Source organism: Sparus aurata, chromosome 1 (genome assembly GCF_900880675.1).
Source record: "Sparus aurata chromosome 1, fSpaAur1.1, whole genome shotgun sequence".
In the NCBI taxonomy this organism is placed as follows: Eukaryota; Metazoa; Chordata; class Actinopteri; order Spariformes; family Sparidae; genus Sparus; species Sparus aurata.
The window spans coordinates 2,666,433-2,683,453 of NC_044187.1; the positions used below are offsets into that span (position 1 = coordinate 2,666,433).

General features: G+C 41.2%; 1 protein-coding gene across 2 annotated transcripts; it reads right to left on the reverse strand.

Moving 5' to 3' along the window:
* Nucleotides 1-72: 72 nt before the first annotated feature.
* Nucleotides 73-10,986, reverse strand: LOC115578476 (neoverrucotoxin subunit alpha-like). 2 transcript variants are annotated; one of them, XM_030411453.1, is made up of 7 exons: nt 10,414-10,986; nt 10,054-10,227; nt 9,694-9,867; nt 8,290-8,430; nt 3,582-3,628; nt 1,355-1,492; nt 73-1,019 (listed from the first exon to the last, which is right to left on the reverse strand). In XM_030411453.1, exons 2-7 carry the CDS (start codon nt 10,146-10,148, stop codon nt 490-492), a joined length of 1,125 nt encoding a protein of 374 aa, XP_030267313.1. In that variant the 5' UTR covers nt 10,149-10,227; nt 10,414-10,986; the 3' UTR covers nt 73-489. The 2 variants fall into 2 exon arrangements, with proteins under 2 accessions (XP_030267313.1, XP_030267321.1); XM_030411461.1 differs by lacking the exon at nt 1,355-1,492.
* Nucleotides 10,987-17,021: the final 6,035 nt, after the last annotated feature.

Consider the following 17,021-nt stretch of genomic DNA (forward strand, 5'->3'; position numbering starts at 1 on the left):
AAGAGTTGGTAGGACAGGCGGAGGACAGACGCTGCTCCGCCTATAACTGCGGTATTTTTTCTCCTCATACAAGTTACCAACAACAGTTACAGTTACTACGTTACTTTTGTTTGGTCATGTAACTTTAAATTAATCATTAAATTAGTCGACTAATCGAAAAAATAATCGCTAGATTAATTGTTTGGGACAGCTCTAAATAAAAGTCAGTTTGTGACAATTACAACCTGGTGGTATTCATTTAATTTGAGCACCAAAAAAAAAAAAAAAATTTGAGCACCCATTGGCAAAAACATAAATTGGTACCTATGAATCAGATCACAAAGTTCAGAAAACTGAAATCTGAACGTTCAAAACATATTTAAAGAGATTTAAAACCACTGATGTGCAGCACATTGACCAAGAAGAGACAAAACAACTGAACAATTTCTGTCACTGTCATTTACAGAGAGTGTGTTTGTGTGTGTGTGTGTATGTGTGTGTGTGTCCCTCCTACAGAGACACTGAGGAACCTGATAACCATAACCTAAATGCAGGATAAAGAGGTTGAGTGAATGTAGTGTAGAAGGTGTGGAGGTGGATCAGTGAGTCAGAGACTCTGTAAAAGGACAGAGTGCCAGCAGGACAGTCCACATACACTGCTACTCTGTTAGAGACAGAGGAGGAGGAGGAGGAGGAGAGGACTATTCTTCTGTTATTGTGCCAGACAGAGTAACGACCATCATCGTAAGAGCAGTACAGACTCCAGGACTGATTATTCCCTCCAAACGAACCGTCATCACTGCTTCCTCTCCTGCTGATTCCTCTGTAACTCACTGATATATCAACCAGTCCTCTGCACTTGACCTCCCAGTAACAGCGACCAGTCAGATCATTTCCACACAGCAGCTGACAGCAGTCAAACCTCTCTGGATGATCAGGATATGGCTGATACTCTTCAACACGTGTCACCTTCCTGTTGTTGTCAGACAGTTTGAGGTTTCTGTTTACTGTGTTTGTGTCCACTGTGAGTTCACAGACATCTGATGGAGAGAACAAGACACAATACAGCAGCAGTTTATCATCTAACACAGCTGATGGTTTATTTCAGAGCTGGCCCAGGGCATAGGCAGTATAGGCAAATGCTAGAGGCGCCGTCATCCGGGTGGGGGGGGGGGGGGGGGGGGGGTGGGTGTTGGGGGGCGGCCGAAAACGGGGGGATAAAAAAAAAGAAGAAGAAGAATGTATATTTTTTATCAGTGCCATTACTACTATTATTTCAAAATATTATATAAGCCCACGGTAACATAACGTCATAGCAAGGACTATTAAATAACGGAGAAGCCTTTTTTCTGGGCTCTGGCTCGGTTCTCTGTACCTGTCCTCTGTGAGGGGGGGGGGTTGAGAGGCGAGCAGCCTGAATCTGTCGGGACCAAGACCCCAAGACCCAGAGAGAGATTTACTGATACTGTAACAGAACCACACGGTCCAAAACACTGAAACCATCCGGCACCCACTGAGGGAAAAGAAGGAAAGAAGAGGAAGAAAAACGTGAAGAAGATAGAGGTACAATAACGTCAATGTGATGAATTGAATGAAATTAATAGTTTAATGACTGTTGTTGGAGCAGAGTGTTAGCTTGCTAGCTTACTTCGGACGATAGCAGCATTGTTTAATAGTCAATAAATAGCTGAGTCAACGTGTGTTAATGTTACTCCACTTAAATCCATCATCCGTCTTTCCTGCTAGAATGTCAGTTAAAATGCTATTAGTTTTCCATCCCCTTTGTAATAGTGTAGTTGTAAGCCTTTGGTTTATTGTGTCACAGTTTATGTTTGTTAACGTTTACATCAGTGTTAAAGTGCAGTTAGAGTGTTTTACTGTTAATACTCCACACCTTAGCTTTTCCATATCATTTATAGGAGAAATATATATACACTGCACTCTGGTTAGACTGAATTGCTTTTCAATGACAATAAAGTTGAATGAATCTCATCACATTTTCATTATTAGTCTGTATTAGTCTTATGTATTGCACACAACAATCTGTTTGTTTGTTTGTTTTTATTAAAATGTAACATGCAGTGGTCACATATTCTTCTCTTCTCTTCAGATGCATTTCTAAAATATTTCACCACCAGCCCAGTGACACAGAATCAGGTGCTCCTGTCCCTCTACCTCAGCACAACAGAGTGACACAGCATCAGGACTAAAGGACTGGACAAATGCAATATATATATATATATATATATATATTGTATTTTTGTCACTTGTTTCTTTCCTCAGTTTTTATTTGGTGTGATATTTTTGACTTAAAAGAAATAAAATCTTGAATATATACATGAAGTTTCTGTGTGAGTGTATGAAAACTGATTGTGAAATTGACTGCGATGCAAGGAGGCGCTGGCTAAGATCTTGCCTAGGGCAAGATTAACAGTCTTAGGACTCTATCTTGCACTAAGCGCAATTGACTTTGTACACTGGCGCTTGTATAATTCCTATTTTGCATTCGGCGGACATTGGAGTTTCCCTCCACAAACACGCGTCCTTAAATTAGGGAATGACTTTGTGCTCCAGGGGGCAGTTCAGTGAAAAGAGGAGGCGTGTTCCAGCACAAACGTGCACTGGTACTATTTTGCTGTTTCAGAAAACAATTCCGCAACAGACCAGGAAAAACCTGGTCTAAAATCAGTGGCGCTTATTCAGATGCTATTTTAAGGGCGCATGCTTGGCCATAATGTAGCGTGTGCTTAACGTGCATACACTTTGCTTCTCTCATCTACAAGGAAGCAGTTCCCGTTTTTGCAAACCATACAAAAAAAAGTCGAAAAGATTTAAACAGAAGAACTCATTCTTTTTCCCTCTGATATGCGACGCGCCCGCCGTAGCCGTGAGTGGCAATGCGCGATGTGCTACTAGTGGAGCGGGTGGAGGGAGATGGAGTTGGGGGAGGAGGAGGAAGGGGCACAACAGGAGCAGGTGGTGCATTTGGACACTTGAGGTGATGCGCCTGAAAGGCCGCAGCAACATCGCCACCCGGTCAAGACGGGCATTAATACCTTGCTGCATCCCTGACAGTGCGGTCCAGTCTGACAATGCTGCCACGGCGTGTAGTGGGTCTGGATCCTCTGCACCTTGGTGTTTGCATGGGTTTCTCCCATCCCCATACAGTGCCACTTCTCGGTCTTTTACGGCCCTGACGAGAACGTCGGTCTCCTCGGCTGTGAACCGCTCCTGGCGTGCGCCTGGCAAGTTCGCCATTATAATAGCAATCCGCCTTGGAACAAGTGCGCCTGCTTTTAAAGGGAATGTGAGATGACGCTCTGATTGGTTTATTGCACGTTACGCCCAAACCACACCTATGACTTATGTAGCTACTTCAGACCAACCCATTTTAGATTTGCGTTGGGCGCGAGAGTCATTTATTCCGCCGGCATGATAGCAACAGCACCTGAGATCCGCCCACAAAGCTACTTGCGTTTTGCGTTTGATACTTGCGTTTCAGATCGTTAAGATAGAGCCCTGAATGTTAATTAGATCAAAACTTCACAATGACTCATCTTTTTGGATCTTCTTTGGATCAATCAAAGTGAACACACACTTACACTTCCTCACACCAGGTTTCAGCCTCTGCTCTCCACCATGTTCCACCCTGGAGGAAGAAACAAAGTCAGAATGATCCTTCAGAAGTGTAGGACTGTCATCTCTGCATCCTGACAGAGGCCTGTTTCTGCCTTTATGATTACCTTTCACCTACTCTGCTGTTTTCCATCAGAAGGGCCTGTGAGCCCCTCTCACCTCTTGACTTGACAAGGAAATTAGACTTTGGTTCAGTCATAAACTTTTGCTTTGCAGGAAGAGCGTCTCCTAATTCACAAGTGAAGTCACCATTGCTTTGTTTTATTCCATTTTGAGAAGGTGAATCCCCTTCTCAGGTCAAACCGATGCCCAACACTCTGGGGTTCAGGATCCGAGCATCTGGATTTGCAAAGCAAACTGTTGATCGCCAAAGAAGTGTTGATAATTGAGTGCCTTTTAATTGTAAATTTGGGAGGGATGGTCCTGGATTGTGTTGATATTTCCTTTGTTCTGACAGACGCCCCTCTATAGAAAACAACACTCTGGAACCAACATCTATTGTTCTGTCTTCCCTTTTGCTAAAGAATAATTTACGATGTGTTTAAATTTGAGGCTGTTGCAGTCTATAGAAGAGTCAGTACAACCCTGATCTCAATTTAGTCCTGATTAAGTATTAAGATAAAATCTCATCTTCCTAATAAAAGCAGATTCTCAAATAAGAGGAATGAACTAAAAATAAAGATCTTGGTTTATATGTCTGATGTTTGTTGGAACCGCAGTGCCACCTTTTGGTACGTTCTGGTATAGTTGGAAGAAAATTTCCAAACAAACTTTATTTTATACTTGTGTCGATCTTAAATTTACTTTTAATTTTTGTAATTTACTTTGTTTTTGTGACAACATTCCAAGACTAGCGATCTCAGCAGACATGCTGAAGTTTTCTCAAGTTATAACTTGTGGTATTGAAGAACCTTCTCTCAGTACTTTTATTTTGAGAAGCTCAAATAACAACGAAACCTATTTCTTTTTGTCTCTTTTTTAAAATATATTGCTAATGATCGTTACATGACTCAGAAGAAGTGAACTTAATCTAATTCTTGTATTTAGTGACGATGGAAGATTCGCCTGGCCAGGGTTTCATCCTCCAGTTATTTTTAGACAAGAAGTTGACTTAGTTTAAGCTGAAGACCAACCACTTGAAGTCTTTATTAAGACATTGATTATCATTAGGAAAGACGCTGCAGTAGCTGACTGCTCAAGAAGACGTAAAAACGTTTCCAGCTGAACAGAGACATTATCATCCAGCCAAGACCGGCTGCCCCCAGCACACTCAAGCGGACATCTCGCTGGCCTTTGGACTGAGGTTTCGTCAACAGAAATGAGACGCAACTTCCTTCTGGCTGTTGGACCGTTCGTTGAGCTGAGAGAACCGGAGGAAAACCAAAAATTGTGGACATCATCCATCTACAAACAAAGTAGGCTACACCTCCTGCACACCTGGATTCACACACGAGAATAAGTTGCTGTCTGTAAGCTTCGATCCCCATCTTTTAAGCTTAAAGAGAATTTCGGTAAGGGCCTCGTTAGTGTTAAGAATTACTCCCATAATTTAAAATTAACTACCCGTCCTGCAAATTCACCATCGCTCATAAATCACCTAACATTAATATTTTACCCTTCACAGGCTCCACATTTTCGGTTACCTGTTGTCATTTGTTTGAATTATCATTTCATTATTTTAGTTAATAAACATATATAACTGTATGTCCTTTCCTGTGCAAGTTTAATTTGAACCGATGGAAACTGTATAGAAATCACTACTTTGAATTAATTAATTTGAAGTTGATTTGAACTGTTCAATCCAAACTTGTACAGTCGGATTTTGAGTAATTTCCTCCGGATTATTCAAATAGTCAAACAACGGAGGTGGTGCCCCATTTACGAGCGTATTATTAATTGCCAGTGATTGATTACAATTCTAATACCTATAGCTGTATCTCCTACAGAAGCTTCCTCATCAATGATCTTCATAAATGATAAATAAATGATAGGAATCTTAACTCTGGTTGATGTAATAATGTGTTAGGGTTATGTGTTTGTCCACTGTTTGAGTGTTATTGAGGTCAGGTCAAGTCATTGGTAGCTTGTTTTCCTAGAATGCTGCTTCACACAGACACAAGGTCTCTGCATGCAACCAACCATCTCCTCTAACCTAGCGTCTCTCTCTCACACGAGCACACACACACACACACACACACACACGTTAGTACATGTTAGTTGGATTGTGCGTTTTCATCTTTGTGTTGAATCAAAGACTTTTGAACCTTCTAGCTGTCTATTTAATATTGTGCAAGAGTGAATGTTGCCAACCTCTACATGTCAAGAACTCCAAAATCCTTCAACCATTACAGCTGTTAGGGTCAATTTGGTTGTAGTTATTAGTTATTAATGTAATATTAATATTATGTATTTAATTTAATTATTAAGCATAGTTATAACAGTTTAGTACCTTTTTATGAGCCCGATTTGGTAAATTTGCTATGTTTCCTTTCTTTAAGGGTGGTGCACCAAGGTGATCTAATGTAAATTGGATCATATTGTTTATCATAATTAATAATTATCCCTGATAATCAGTAATTATTATTGATAGACACATTTAACCTAAAACGCCCTTTTAATGTTGCATAAATACTACTTAATTGTGCCTCATGTAATGCAAGGCCCAACATAACTCAACATGAAGAACAATATGACAACACACTTGTAGCAACCAATGATGTAATAACGGCCAACAACGTAATAATTTTGAACATTTAAAATTTAATAGAGGCAATAATGTAATAACGTTTTTGAGACAATAACGTAATAAAAATTTGCATTATTACGTTAGAGGCCTATCTTTAAAATGTAATGCGGGGGTGTAATTAAAATCCTTAATTTTGTGGAATCCTTGTTCATACATTATTTATAATTGAGAAACATTCGAGTTTTTTGGCTTGTTCTTGGTTTTGTGATTTTTTGCTCAAACTCCGCCCGGAGGTTTTGAAGCTGGCCCATGATAATCCTCTGGGTGGTCACCTTGGAGTCAATAAAATATATGACAGAGTGTTGCATTGTTTTTTTTGGCCGGGCCTTAAAGCTGATGTGCGTCACCAATGTGGGACCTGTCATGTGTGTCAGCTGTCTGATAAGCCCAATCAGACAAGTCTTTGTTTGTTTATTTCGGGGCCGTAACTAGACAAATAGCTAGTCTAACCATAAGAAAATTGCTAGCATGATACATACACAGTTGTATAGGGATAGATTTTTAATACTAGGCCAATAATGTAATAACTTATTACATTATTGGCAACTAGTTTTTAAGTTATTGGCTCAAAAATATTATTTCATTATTGGCAAGTTACTATGTTATTGGTTTTATTACATTTAAAATGGACAAAATTATTACGTTATTGGCAGGTATTACGTTGTTAGCCGTTATTACATTATTGGTTGCTACACACGCTGGTTTTAAACATTCAGGGGACAGATAACATCACTGGCGGAGTCCTTGTCTGTCCTGTAGAGGGCAGTGCTTTTTATAATGTAGCTCTAGTTACATACAATCTCAGGTAATGGTGTGACCGTGTGCTTGTTGCTATCACCTACATCACCAGAAACTACAACTCAAACATGAATAAGAGTTTAAGCATTCAGTGTTTGAATGTTGAAACACTTCATACACATCAGCAGCTCTGCTGAATCGCTGATCATCTGAACTAACATGCAACACAAAGTTTATCTAAATTGAAGATGTCATCCAGCTTCAGATCACACAGATAATTACAACCAAACAACTCGACTCTAACAGAGAACTTTCAGACTGTCTGACCTTCAACTAACAGCAAACAAGATCACAACCTCACCTAAACGGACTCTGTTATTCTTTGACTTGATGAAAATAAGTTCTTCTCTCTCTTTTATATAGCTCTCTCTTTTATAACATCTGCAGTTGTGGAAATGTGATTTCTCCCATTCATCTGTTTGAAAAGTTCATTAAAGTTCAGGGAGCTCCTGCTGAAGAGGTGGCCGGTTTAAGACCTCTCTCCTCTCAATTGAATTGGTTGTTGGTCACTGTGGTTCTTTGTTAAAAGTGGACAGTCCCATCCAGATTCTGTTGAGAAGACTCCTGACTCTGACTTTAGTTTTATGACTGTCAATAACATGTATTGACTTCTACATGAGAGCAGAAGCTATCTGGCCAAATACATAAAGAGTTGAGAAGAAAGTTAGACTCATGAGCGATACACAGCTTTTATATCAACATACGTAACATTACATGATGTGACTTTTCATGAGTTTGGTCATCATCTTAAAATGTATGAACTTTCACAAATAACACATGAATCTCCAGAACAACTATTAAATGGACTTTGAGCTGAGATATTTCTCAACTAATTTTTCCACAATCAAGAATCAACTTTAAACCTTTTGATGAGTTTTTATTCTTTTAATTAAAACTGAAGTATATTTATCAAACAGAGTGTGTGTTATATTGTCATTAAATGATCAACAGCAGGTGATGGTGTGATGTTAGTCAGGAGGTCAGTCTCAGTGTGAATAGGGACTCTCCCCACATCAGTTACTGTCTTCTCTGTTATCAGCAGTGCTGCTGGTTCAGACTGTGAGCCAACAGTCCTCAGCTTGTCAGTGTGACAGAGGAACAGTGTGTGAGCAATTGTTGTCTGTTCATACCTGAAAAAGTCCGGCAGCTTCGCTCCTGAATCTCCTGGATGATTGTAGGTCAGGTCCAGCTCACTCAGATGGGAGGGGTTGGATCTCACAGCTGAGGCCAGAGAAGTACAACCTTTCTCTGTGATCAGACAGCCTGACAGCCTGGACACACATATACACACACACACGACAATGTATATTTATTAATGTACAGAGACAGACATTCTGTGAATTGGGATTTGACAGCAGACATCATGTGACACCAGAAAAATATTGAAAATACAGTCACCTGCACTGGAAAAACTCTAAAAACATTACAAACAGTGAAGTTGTTGAAAGTAAAAAAAAAAAACACCAAAAAAAGGTCTGTAAGATACAACAATTCGTAGAGCTGAGGGGCAACACAAAGTAATTTGATAAAACGCTGTTGTTTTAAACATTTCATGCACAATTGATGAAAAAAATAACACTGATAAGAGCTGACATGGTGACTGATGAATATAACTTTACTGTACATTAAAATAAATGATGTAGTCTGCGAGGACATTGTATACCTTTTAAGAACTAGAAAAATTGCATTTCCTGCGAAAATCCAGTGTGAATGCTGACGGCTGAAGTGATTTCCGAAATCTGCTGAATGTATTGCCAGACATGCATAAAACTATAACAATGAATGGTCAGGAATTTGCCGAACAAGCTGGATTTTTCAAAAGCTGAAAAGGCAGGAAGGTTGAAAAGTAATAGGCTGAATGGGCTAAAAAAAAATTTTTAATTTTGATAACTCAACAGTTTCTCTAGCTGAACACATAAGGCGGGATGTTTGAAAAAACTGAAAAGGCTGAAAAGCTGAATATTTGAAAAAGCTGATAAAACTTGAAAGCTGAAAAGTTATAGGCTGAAAGAGCTTAAAAAGCTGAACATTTTGATGGCAGAACAGTTTCTCAAGCTGAACATAAATCTAAATGTATGAAAAAGCTGAAAAGGCAGAAAGATGAATATCTGGAAAAGCTGAAAAAGCTATAAAGTTATGGGCCGAAAGAGCCTACAAAAGGTGAACATTTTGATAGCTGAACAGTTTTGTAGCTGATCATGAAAAAGCTGAAAAAGCAGAAAGATGAATGTTTGAAGAGGTAGAAAAGCTGAAAAGTAAGAGGGCTTACAGAGCTTAAAAAGGTAAACAGTTTCTCTGGTTACACACATGCTGGAGCAGTAGCAGAGCCTGTATAACAGATGATAAAAACATAATGATAATGCTAAAAAGCAAATTCCAGAAGAACAATACTGTAAATGCTTTTTCGCATTCACACTCATAATACACAATCTCCAAAACTCCTACAAATGTTTGTTATACAGTATCATTAAGCTAATTTTAATCAGATGACAAGCGACATTTGAGTACTCATTTAACAGAAATTGAAGTCAGACCTGAGGGTCTTCAGTTTACAGTGTCGACTCTTCAGTCCAACAGACAGCGACTTCACTCCAGAATCCTGCAGGTCGTTGTTACTTAGGTCCACCATTCCCAGACGAGAGGACTGGGAGCTGAGAACTGAAGACAGAGCTTCACAGATGCTCTCTGACAGATTACAGCCACTCAGCCTGAAAAAGTAATGTAGAGTACATGTGAAGACTTTTCTCTCTGTTTGACTGAATTTACAGCTGTATTTTGACACACTCAGGTTCAGAGCAGTGTCTAAAAAGAGAACTTGTAAAATGACAGGAGAACAATGACAACATAAAGGAACAGTTATTTTTCACTCTGTACATGTCTTTTTTAATCCTGACCTGAGGGTCTTCAGTTTACAGTGTTGACTCTTCAGTCCAACAGACAGCGACTTCACTCCTGAATCCTGCAGGTCGTTGTTACTTAGGTCCACCATTCCCAGACGAGAGTACTGGGAGCTGAGAACTGAGGACAGTGCTTCACAGCTTGTCTTTGAGAGATTACAGCCACTCAGCCTGAAAAAGTAATGTAGAGTACATGTGAAGACTTTTCTCTCTTTTTGATTTAACTTACAGTTGTATTTTGATACACTCAGTTTCAGAGCAGTGTTTGAAAAAAGAGCTGGTCAAATTACAGGAGAACAATGACAACATAAAGGAACAGTTACTGTTCACTCTGTACATGTGTTTTTTAATCCTGACCTGAGAGTCTCCAGTTTACAATGTGGACTCTTCAGTCCAACAGACAGCTGCTCCACTACCAAATCCCGCAGGTTGTTATCAGTCAGGTCCAGCTCTCTCAGACTAGAGGACTGGGAGCTGAGAACTGAGGACAGAGCTTCAGAGCTTCTCTCTGACAGATTACAGCCACTCAGCCTGAAAGAGAGTTAGTGATACTCTTTCTGTCATCCACAATACAAAATACATCACATTTCTGTAGAAACGGTTTATTGTGTTGATGATTCGAACAATTGAGAGTCTCGGGTGACCAGTAGATGTTTAGACAATTAGTGTTTTTCATAATAGCATTTCACATTTGTGAAAAATTCAGAAAGGTGATCTATACTATTTCTGTCAATTTCAGTGATTACTTCCTCACGTTTAACTAGCCGTCCATGTCATGTTTGTGTTTTGTGGAGAAAACTGGAGAAAATGAGACACATTACATATGTATCTGCAACTGAAGAGCTGACAGCAAATTCTTATACTGAAATCAGTAGTAACATCACACAACACTCTCTCAACCGTCTCCAGAAGTTAAAAGTCCCATATCATAAAAAACATGTTTTCTCTGCTCACAACATATATAAGCTGGTCCTCCCTGAGCCTGCCAACTCCGAGAATGAGAAAAACAAGCGAGTCCTGCAAGGTCTCTGCAGCCCACCCACTGGTAACACGGCGCTCCTACAGGCTGTTCAGATTCAGCTCCTTTTGTAACATACCAAAAAGGAGTCATTATCATAGGCCGACCTCCTTTGCGCGATGATAGGAGATATCCGAAACGGGTGCGTTCATCCCCGAGGTGAAGTTCAGTGGGTCTAGCGTTGAGATAGCAGTGTTCTGCAATGTCGTTGCTTTTTGCAAAATTGCAAATTGCTCTGTTGTTGGTAGGAAAAATCAACATAAGTGCCTATATTCTGCCCCAGCTACAGAAGAACAGGAGAGACAGTGGTTGCGTTTCATTTTTAACAACAACGTTATGCTATGCAATGGCGTCTGAAGCGAGATTAATGTTAATATTACGAGGGAGCTTGGTTGTCACAGTAAAACGTCTGGAAACATGTGCTGACTGGAGACAGAGACGATGCGAAAAGTGTCCAAGAGTCAGGAGACTGTGTTGGAGACAAACACAGCTTTGGCTAGCTGTTAGCCATTATGTAGCAGCAGATCACTAGGACCCAAAGAGCAGAGACCAATCAAGTGACAGGAATTGGAGGTGGGACTGATAGGCAGCAGGTGTGACTGCAGCAGACACTCTTCAGATCCTTTGTGCACGCCAGGGCTGTGACTGTTTGATTCCCTGTGGCTCTGGTAGGACGGACTTTTAACATTGTTATACACTCATGTTGGCATTTTAATTGTTAGGGTATGGTAGGGGTGCTTGCACCCCGAGGTATTTGTATTTTAATGATTTTAATTGTGGGTCTGCCAAACTTGCTTTTAGGACTGACTTGACTGCCAGCACAGAGGTGTGTAAAACATACAGCTTTTAAACCTCTTGTGTTCTAAAATAAACTAACAGTGCTTTTGTTTGTTTTTAGGCAAAGCACTGACTGACGTTTATTTAAGTTTAGTATTATATATATTTTAGCTTTATTGATTTTATTGTTTTTATTGTTTAATATAGGATTGGAATTGTTTTAGAGTTTTAACATTCTGTCTCCTTTTGTGTCTAGTGCTGCGGCTGGCGAGGTCCTCCATTCACCGGTGTGGTTGATGCTGGGAGTTCACTTTAGATGGTGATATGTTTTGTGGTTGCACATTGTAATGTGGTGTTTTATTTGAAGTGTGTTGGGTTTACATTTCTTTTTGAATACTTAGTATACTCCCAGTGTCCTAGCAGTGAGTGGTTGGTGTCCCAGCCGTAGTATGACTGTCTGTCCTCTTGTCTCTTCTTGCCTGTGTTTTTAGAGTTTTAGTTGTAATAAAATAAATGGCATGTATGACCCACACTGGCTGTTGTGGCCCTTTATTGAAGCCCCTGTGTACTTGGTACCTTCTTAGAGGTTACATTTGGCATATCGAATACAGTGTTGTTGGACCTCTGAGAGCTGTGTGAAATTGATGAAAAACAGTATAATATAGGACCTTTAAACTGCCACAATGTCAACAATAGGAAACTATGCTAAGGGTGCTCTGATCCAGAGTTTGGGGGCAGATCATCGATGGCTAGAAGCAGTATTGGCCAATACCGATCACTGATCAAAAGGTTTCTTTACCTTATTATCATCTATAATTGTTAGTTATTAGTGGTATAATAAAGCCACCATTTAAATGCTGAGGAAATAAATGATTACATGTATCTTACATCTCTCTATAAAAGCAAGGAATCTCTGTCTGTCTGTGTGTGTGTGTGTGTGTGTGTGTGTGTGTGTGTGTGTGTGTGTGTGTGTGTGTGTGTGTGTGTGTATGTGTTCCTCAAATATCTCTGTGGACCAGGATCAGACTGACCTGAGAGTTTCAACATGGCTGCTGTGTGGTTAAAGGGTGTGCAACGTCGGATTTGTTTGGACTGCAATGATACCGTTCATAAATTATTTCAGAAATGCTTTACAAATTCCGTGAGCATTGTCCACCGGAGCCACCGCAGTCACGTGCGCACCAGAGCCAATCACTGCACACCGTAGCAATGTACGCATCAGAGCCAATCACTGCAGCGCTCTAGCCCACGACACACCTTAAGAACCAAGCAGATTTATACCTGCAGGGGCGCAAGCTGGACCGGGATTTTGCCGGCGGTTCGGTCCCATTCTGTTCTGTGCATCTAAACTGACTGTTGTGGATTAATGAGACTAAACGAGTGCAGACCGAGTCTGTTCGGGTCTGAGGAGATCCGGAGACGCGCGGACAACAAAGTGGAATCGGAATCTGTGGATGTTCGTGTGTAGCTAGCTGCTAGCTGCTAGCCCATCCACACGGCCCACCTCCTGATTCGACGGACCGGACCCACCGGCACGTCCAAAATCGGAATTAGGGTAAACTTAGGGACTTAGGGTGCTTTGTGTCTGGTGCAGGAAGAAATGGTACAAACGGGCTTTTGTCACGAAAGTGTCCAAGCAGCAAGTTTGGTTGTTGAGGAACAGGAAGTTGTGGGAGGGACGGGGGCGGATGAATGACAGGCAACGACGGTCGGTGTACAGACAGCGATATTGAGAGTTGGGAGATTTGTGACATTTGGAGTGTTTGGAGTGTGTAGTTAGTGTGTTATGTAGTGTTTGGTGTGGTGTGTTTAGTGTGTAGTGGAGTCGTTTTTTTGTTTAATGAGTCAGAACAATGAGGAGATGCTGAATGTGGAGCAGGCAGTGCAGATCTTCATTCAGCTGGAAGGAGCACAGGCAGACCTGAGCATTGCCTGCATTTAAATGTAAATAGTTACATATAACTTTGTACATTTTTAAAATGTATGCAAATATTTAGCAAACAACAATTTATATTTGCATTATAAGTCATAAAAAATGGTTTGTTAAACATATTTGTGGTTTTCACAGTAAAAAAAATCTAACTTTTTCTGCTCAGATTTTATGTTTTTTTTTGTGATTTTAGGTCCATTGTGTTAATACAGTGTGTCAAAATAAAAAAATAACTGTACAGTCACACGTGAGGTTGTGCCGAAAATAATGACACCAAGTAAATCGTTTTTAAGGTGAAATATAATGGCAAAATCAAGAATAGTCAAAAACGGCCAATTATACCCTGGAATATCAGATTTCACAACAAACCTAAATATCCCTGACGTCCCACCTTCAAACACAGCCTCATTTGGCCATCCATGAAAAAGCTCCTCAACCTCCCACTTTTTTATAGGAATACATATTTCCTACGGGCACTGCACTAGTTGATTTAAAGTCAGATATAGGTTTAAAAGAAAATGAGGAGTTATCTAAACACTGTTAAAAGAGAATTAAATAAAAAACATGGGACACAGAATTCTGTAACAGAAGCTGTTTTTAGACAGAGCACCAAGCCGCCGATTTGCCCATCCTTTTGGTGTCTCGGTCCGCGGTTTTAGACAGAAGGCGGCAAATTGGGGGTCTGTTTTGGTCTGCCGATTTTCCGCCTCGGAGGGTACACTTATTTCAGCCTCGCCTGCTATCTAAAAACGAGGCGGCAATGTGCCGGCCACTGCATGAGATGGGCGGAGGTGTCAACGACCTGCACTGTTGTGCGACCCACAGCCGGGGAGTTTTAAAACCAGGAAACAGCCGATCACAGCAGTCAGTCCATCGCTTCATCCGGGGACATTAAGATGAGCAATTGGACAGCCGCTGAGATCCAGGAGATGCTAGCATCTCCTCGGTCTCTGTAGCTGTTTGGTTGTGTGCAACCTAAAAAGGGCTAGAGAGATAATTTGGGAAACAGTCTGTGTCTCTTTATCACTTGTCTCAACCTTTGAGGTCTTTGTGTTCTGAAGCTACTGCTCCACCTGGTCACTGCTGGTACCAGGTTACTTTCATCTCTGTCAGAAGATTGATTAGTTGTACACTGATGTAAATTGTCTGTAGCTCCAAACTCAAGGTACACTTACCTCCAAACAGTACTCAGCTAAAATACTTCATTTTGTGTAAATGTGTTATGATGTCACATTAAACTGCAGTTCAGTGTTGACCACTTAATGTTGCTCTGAACTCTCAGTACTGCTGTGTGTGTTTAGCTCCACTGTGAACTTTTAGCCCCATCAACTGTTACCTCTGTTAGCTCTCATGCTGTAGGGCTCGAAACAAACAGTGTGGTGTTTGTCTCCCCACTGGGGCTGACAGAAAATGACTTATACTTATATTGAATAGACAATCTCAAATGATGCATATAATGTTTGTTTTTCTTCAACTATGACAAAGCGGGGAGTCACGTGGGACTGTCAGGAAAGATGGCGGCACACTAGGAGAGCTCCTGACAACCATCAACTAATTACATAAATTAGGAAGCATATACTTCGTTTTGAAACATATTAGTGGCCTCTACTTATGTAGTGTTATCATCAGTAGTCGGCCGACAAATTTCAAATTCTCAGCGAAATGGCAAACAATAGCAAAGCAAACTTTTTCAAAGGTGCGTCAACGAAAAGCAAGCTAGCTACGAAAGGCAGCCCACCGCCTGAGAACACCTCACCTGCGACAATACCAGAGAGCAACCCTCCGTCGAATAAATCAACGAGAGACCCTGGCACTGGAAGGAATATCGAGGAAAATATGTTCAAGGAAATACAAAAGATAAGCGCTACTCTAAAGGTGATGGCGGGGGATGTGGTCGCCATTAAAGAGACAACACAAGAGCTAAAAGACTCGGTGGCTAACATTCAAGAGAGACTTGGAGAGGCAGAGCAGCGGATATCATACATAGAGGATATGCATGCAGGGATGGAAAAGAGCATGGAGAAATGTGAAAAGAGACTAGAAAGACTGTGGACACGTGTGGAAGACCTCGAAAACAGAAGCAGGAGGAATAATGTCAGGATGGTCGGTCTGAAAGAAGGTAAAGAAGAGATGGGAAAAGTGGCTCAGTATGTGGAGAAGATTCTGTATGAGGGGGTCAGTCTGGTTCTGTTGAAAAAAAAGTTTTGGCTGCTTGCTTGGCGTCTCATTCATGTTGCTCCACGGTTCCTAAGCAGCAAGCTTTGTGTGTGTGTGCTGTCTCTGTAGGTGCTTCATTAAGTTAGTGTAAGCAGCAGTGGAGAGAAGTTTCCAACATGGGCAAAGTGTGGACCTTACAGTCAAGTATTTTCCTTACGTTCAACAAATTCAAAGTAATGTTTGTATCTCCAACCATCAAAAGTGGCTTTACAGGCGGGGGGTCTTCAGGCAATTTTATAGAGCACATAGCAAGAATGTAACGAGTAATGTAACGAGTAATGTAACAAATTACTTTCATCAGGGAGTAATCATGTAATGTAAGGCATTACTATTTTTGAGAGTAATGTGTAAAATATTACTTTTTTGAGTAACTAGCCCCAACACTGTTATTTACGCATACTACAAATTGTCAGGTTACAAGAAAAACTAGCACAAATCGGAGGCCATGCCTTTATCAAACACATGCCATTGTAGTTACATTACTTCATTTAATTTCAAGTGGATGCTTTCAGGTATGAAATACTTGGGTATCAAATGAAATCCATATTTGGATGAAATATCCATCATCCATCCATTTTCGTCCGCTTATCCGGGGCCAGGTCGCGGGGGCAGCTGCCTGAGCAGGGACACCCAGACTTCCCTCTCCCTGGACACTGCCTCCAGCTCTTCCGGGAGGATCCCAAGGCGTTCCCAGGCCAGCTGGGTGACATAGTCACACCAGCGTGTCCTGGGTCTTCCTCGGGGTCTCCTCCCGGCGGGACATGCCAGGAACACCTCCCGAGGGAGGCGTCCCGGGGGTATCCGAAACAGATGCCCGAGCCACCTCAGCTGGCTCCTCTCGATGTGGAGGAGCAGCGGCTCTACTCCGAGCTCCTCCCGGGTGACAGAGCTCTTCACCCTATCTCTAAGGGAGCGCCCTGCCACCCTGCGGATGAAACTCATTTCGGCCGCTTGTATCCGGGATCTTATTCTTTCGGTCATGACCCAAAGTTCATGGCCATAGGTGAGGGTCGGAACGTAGAT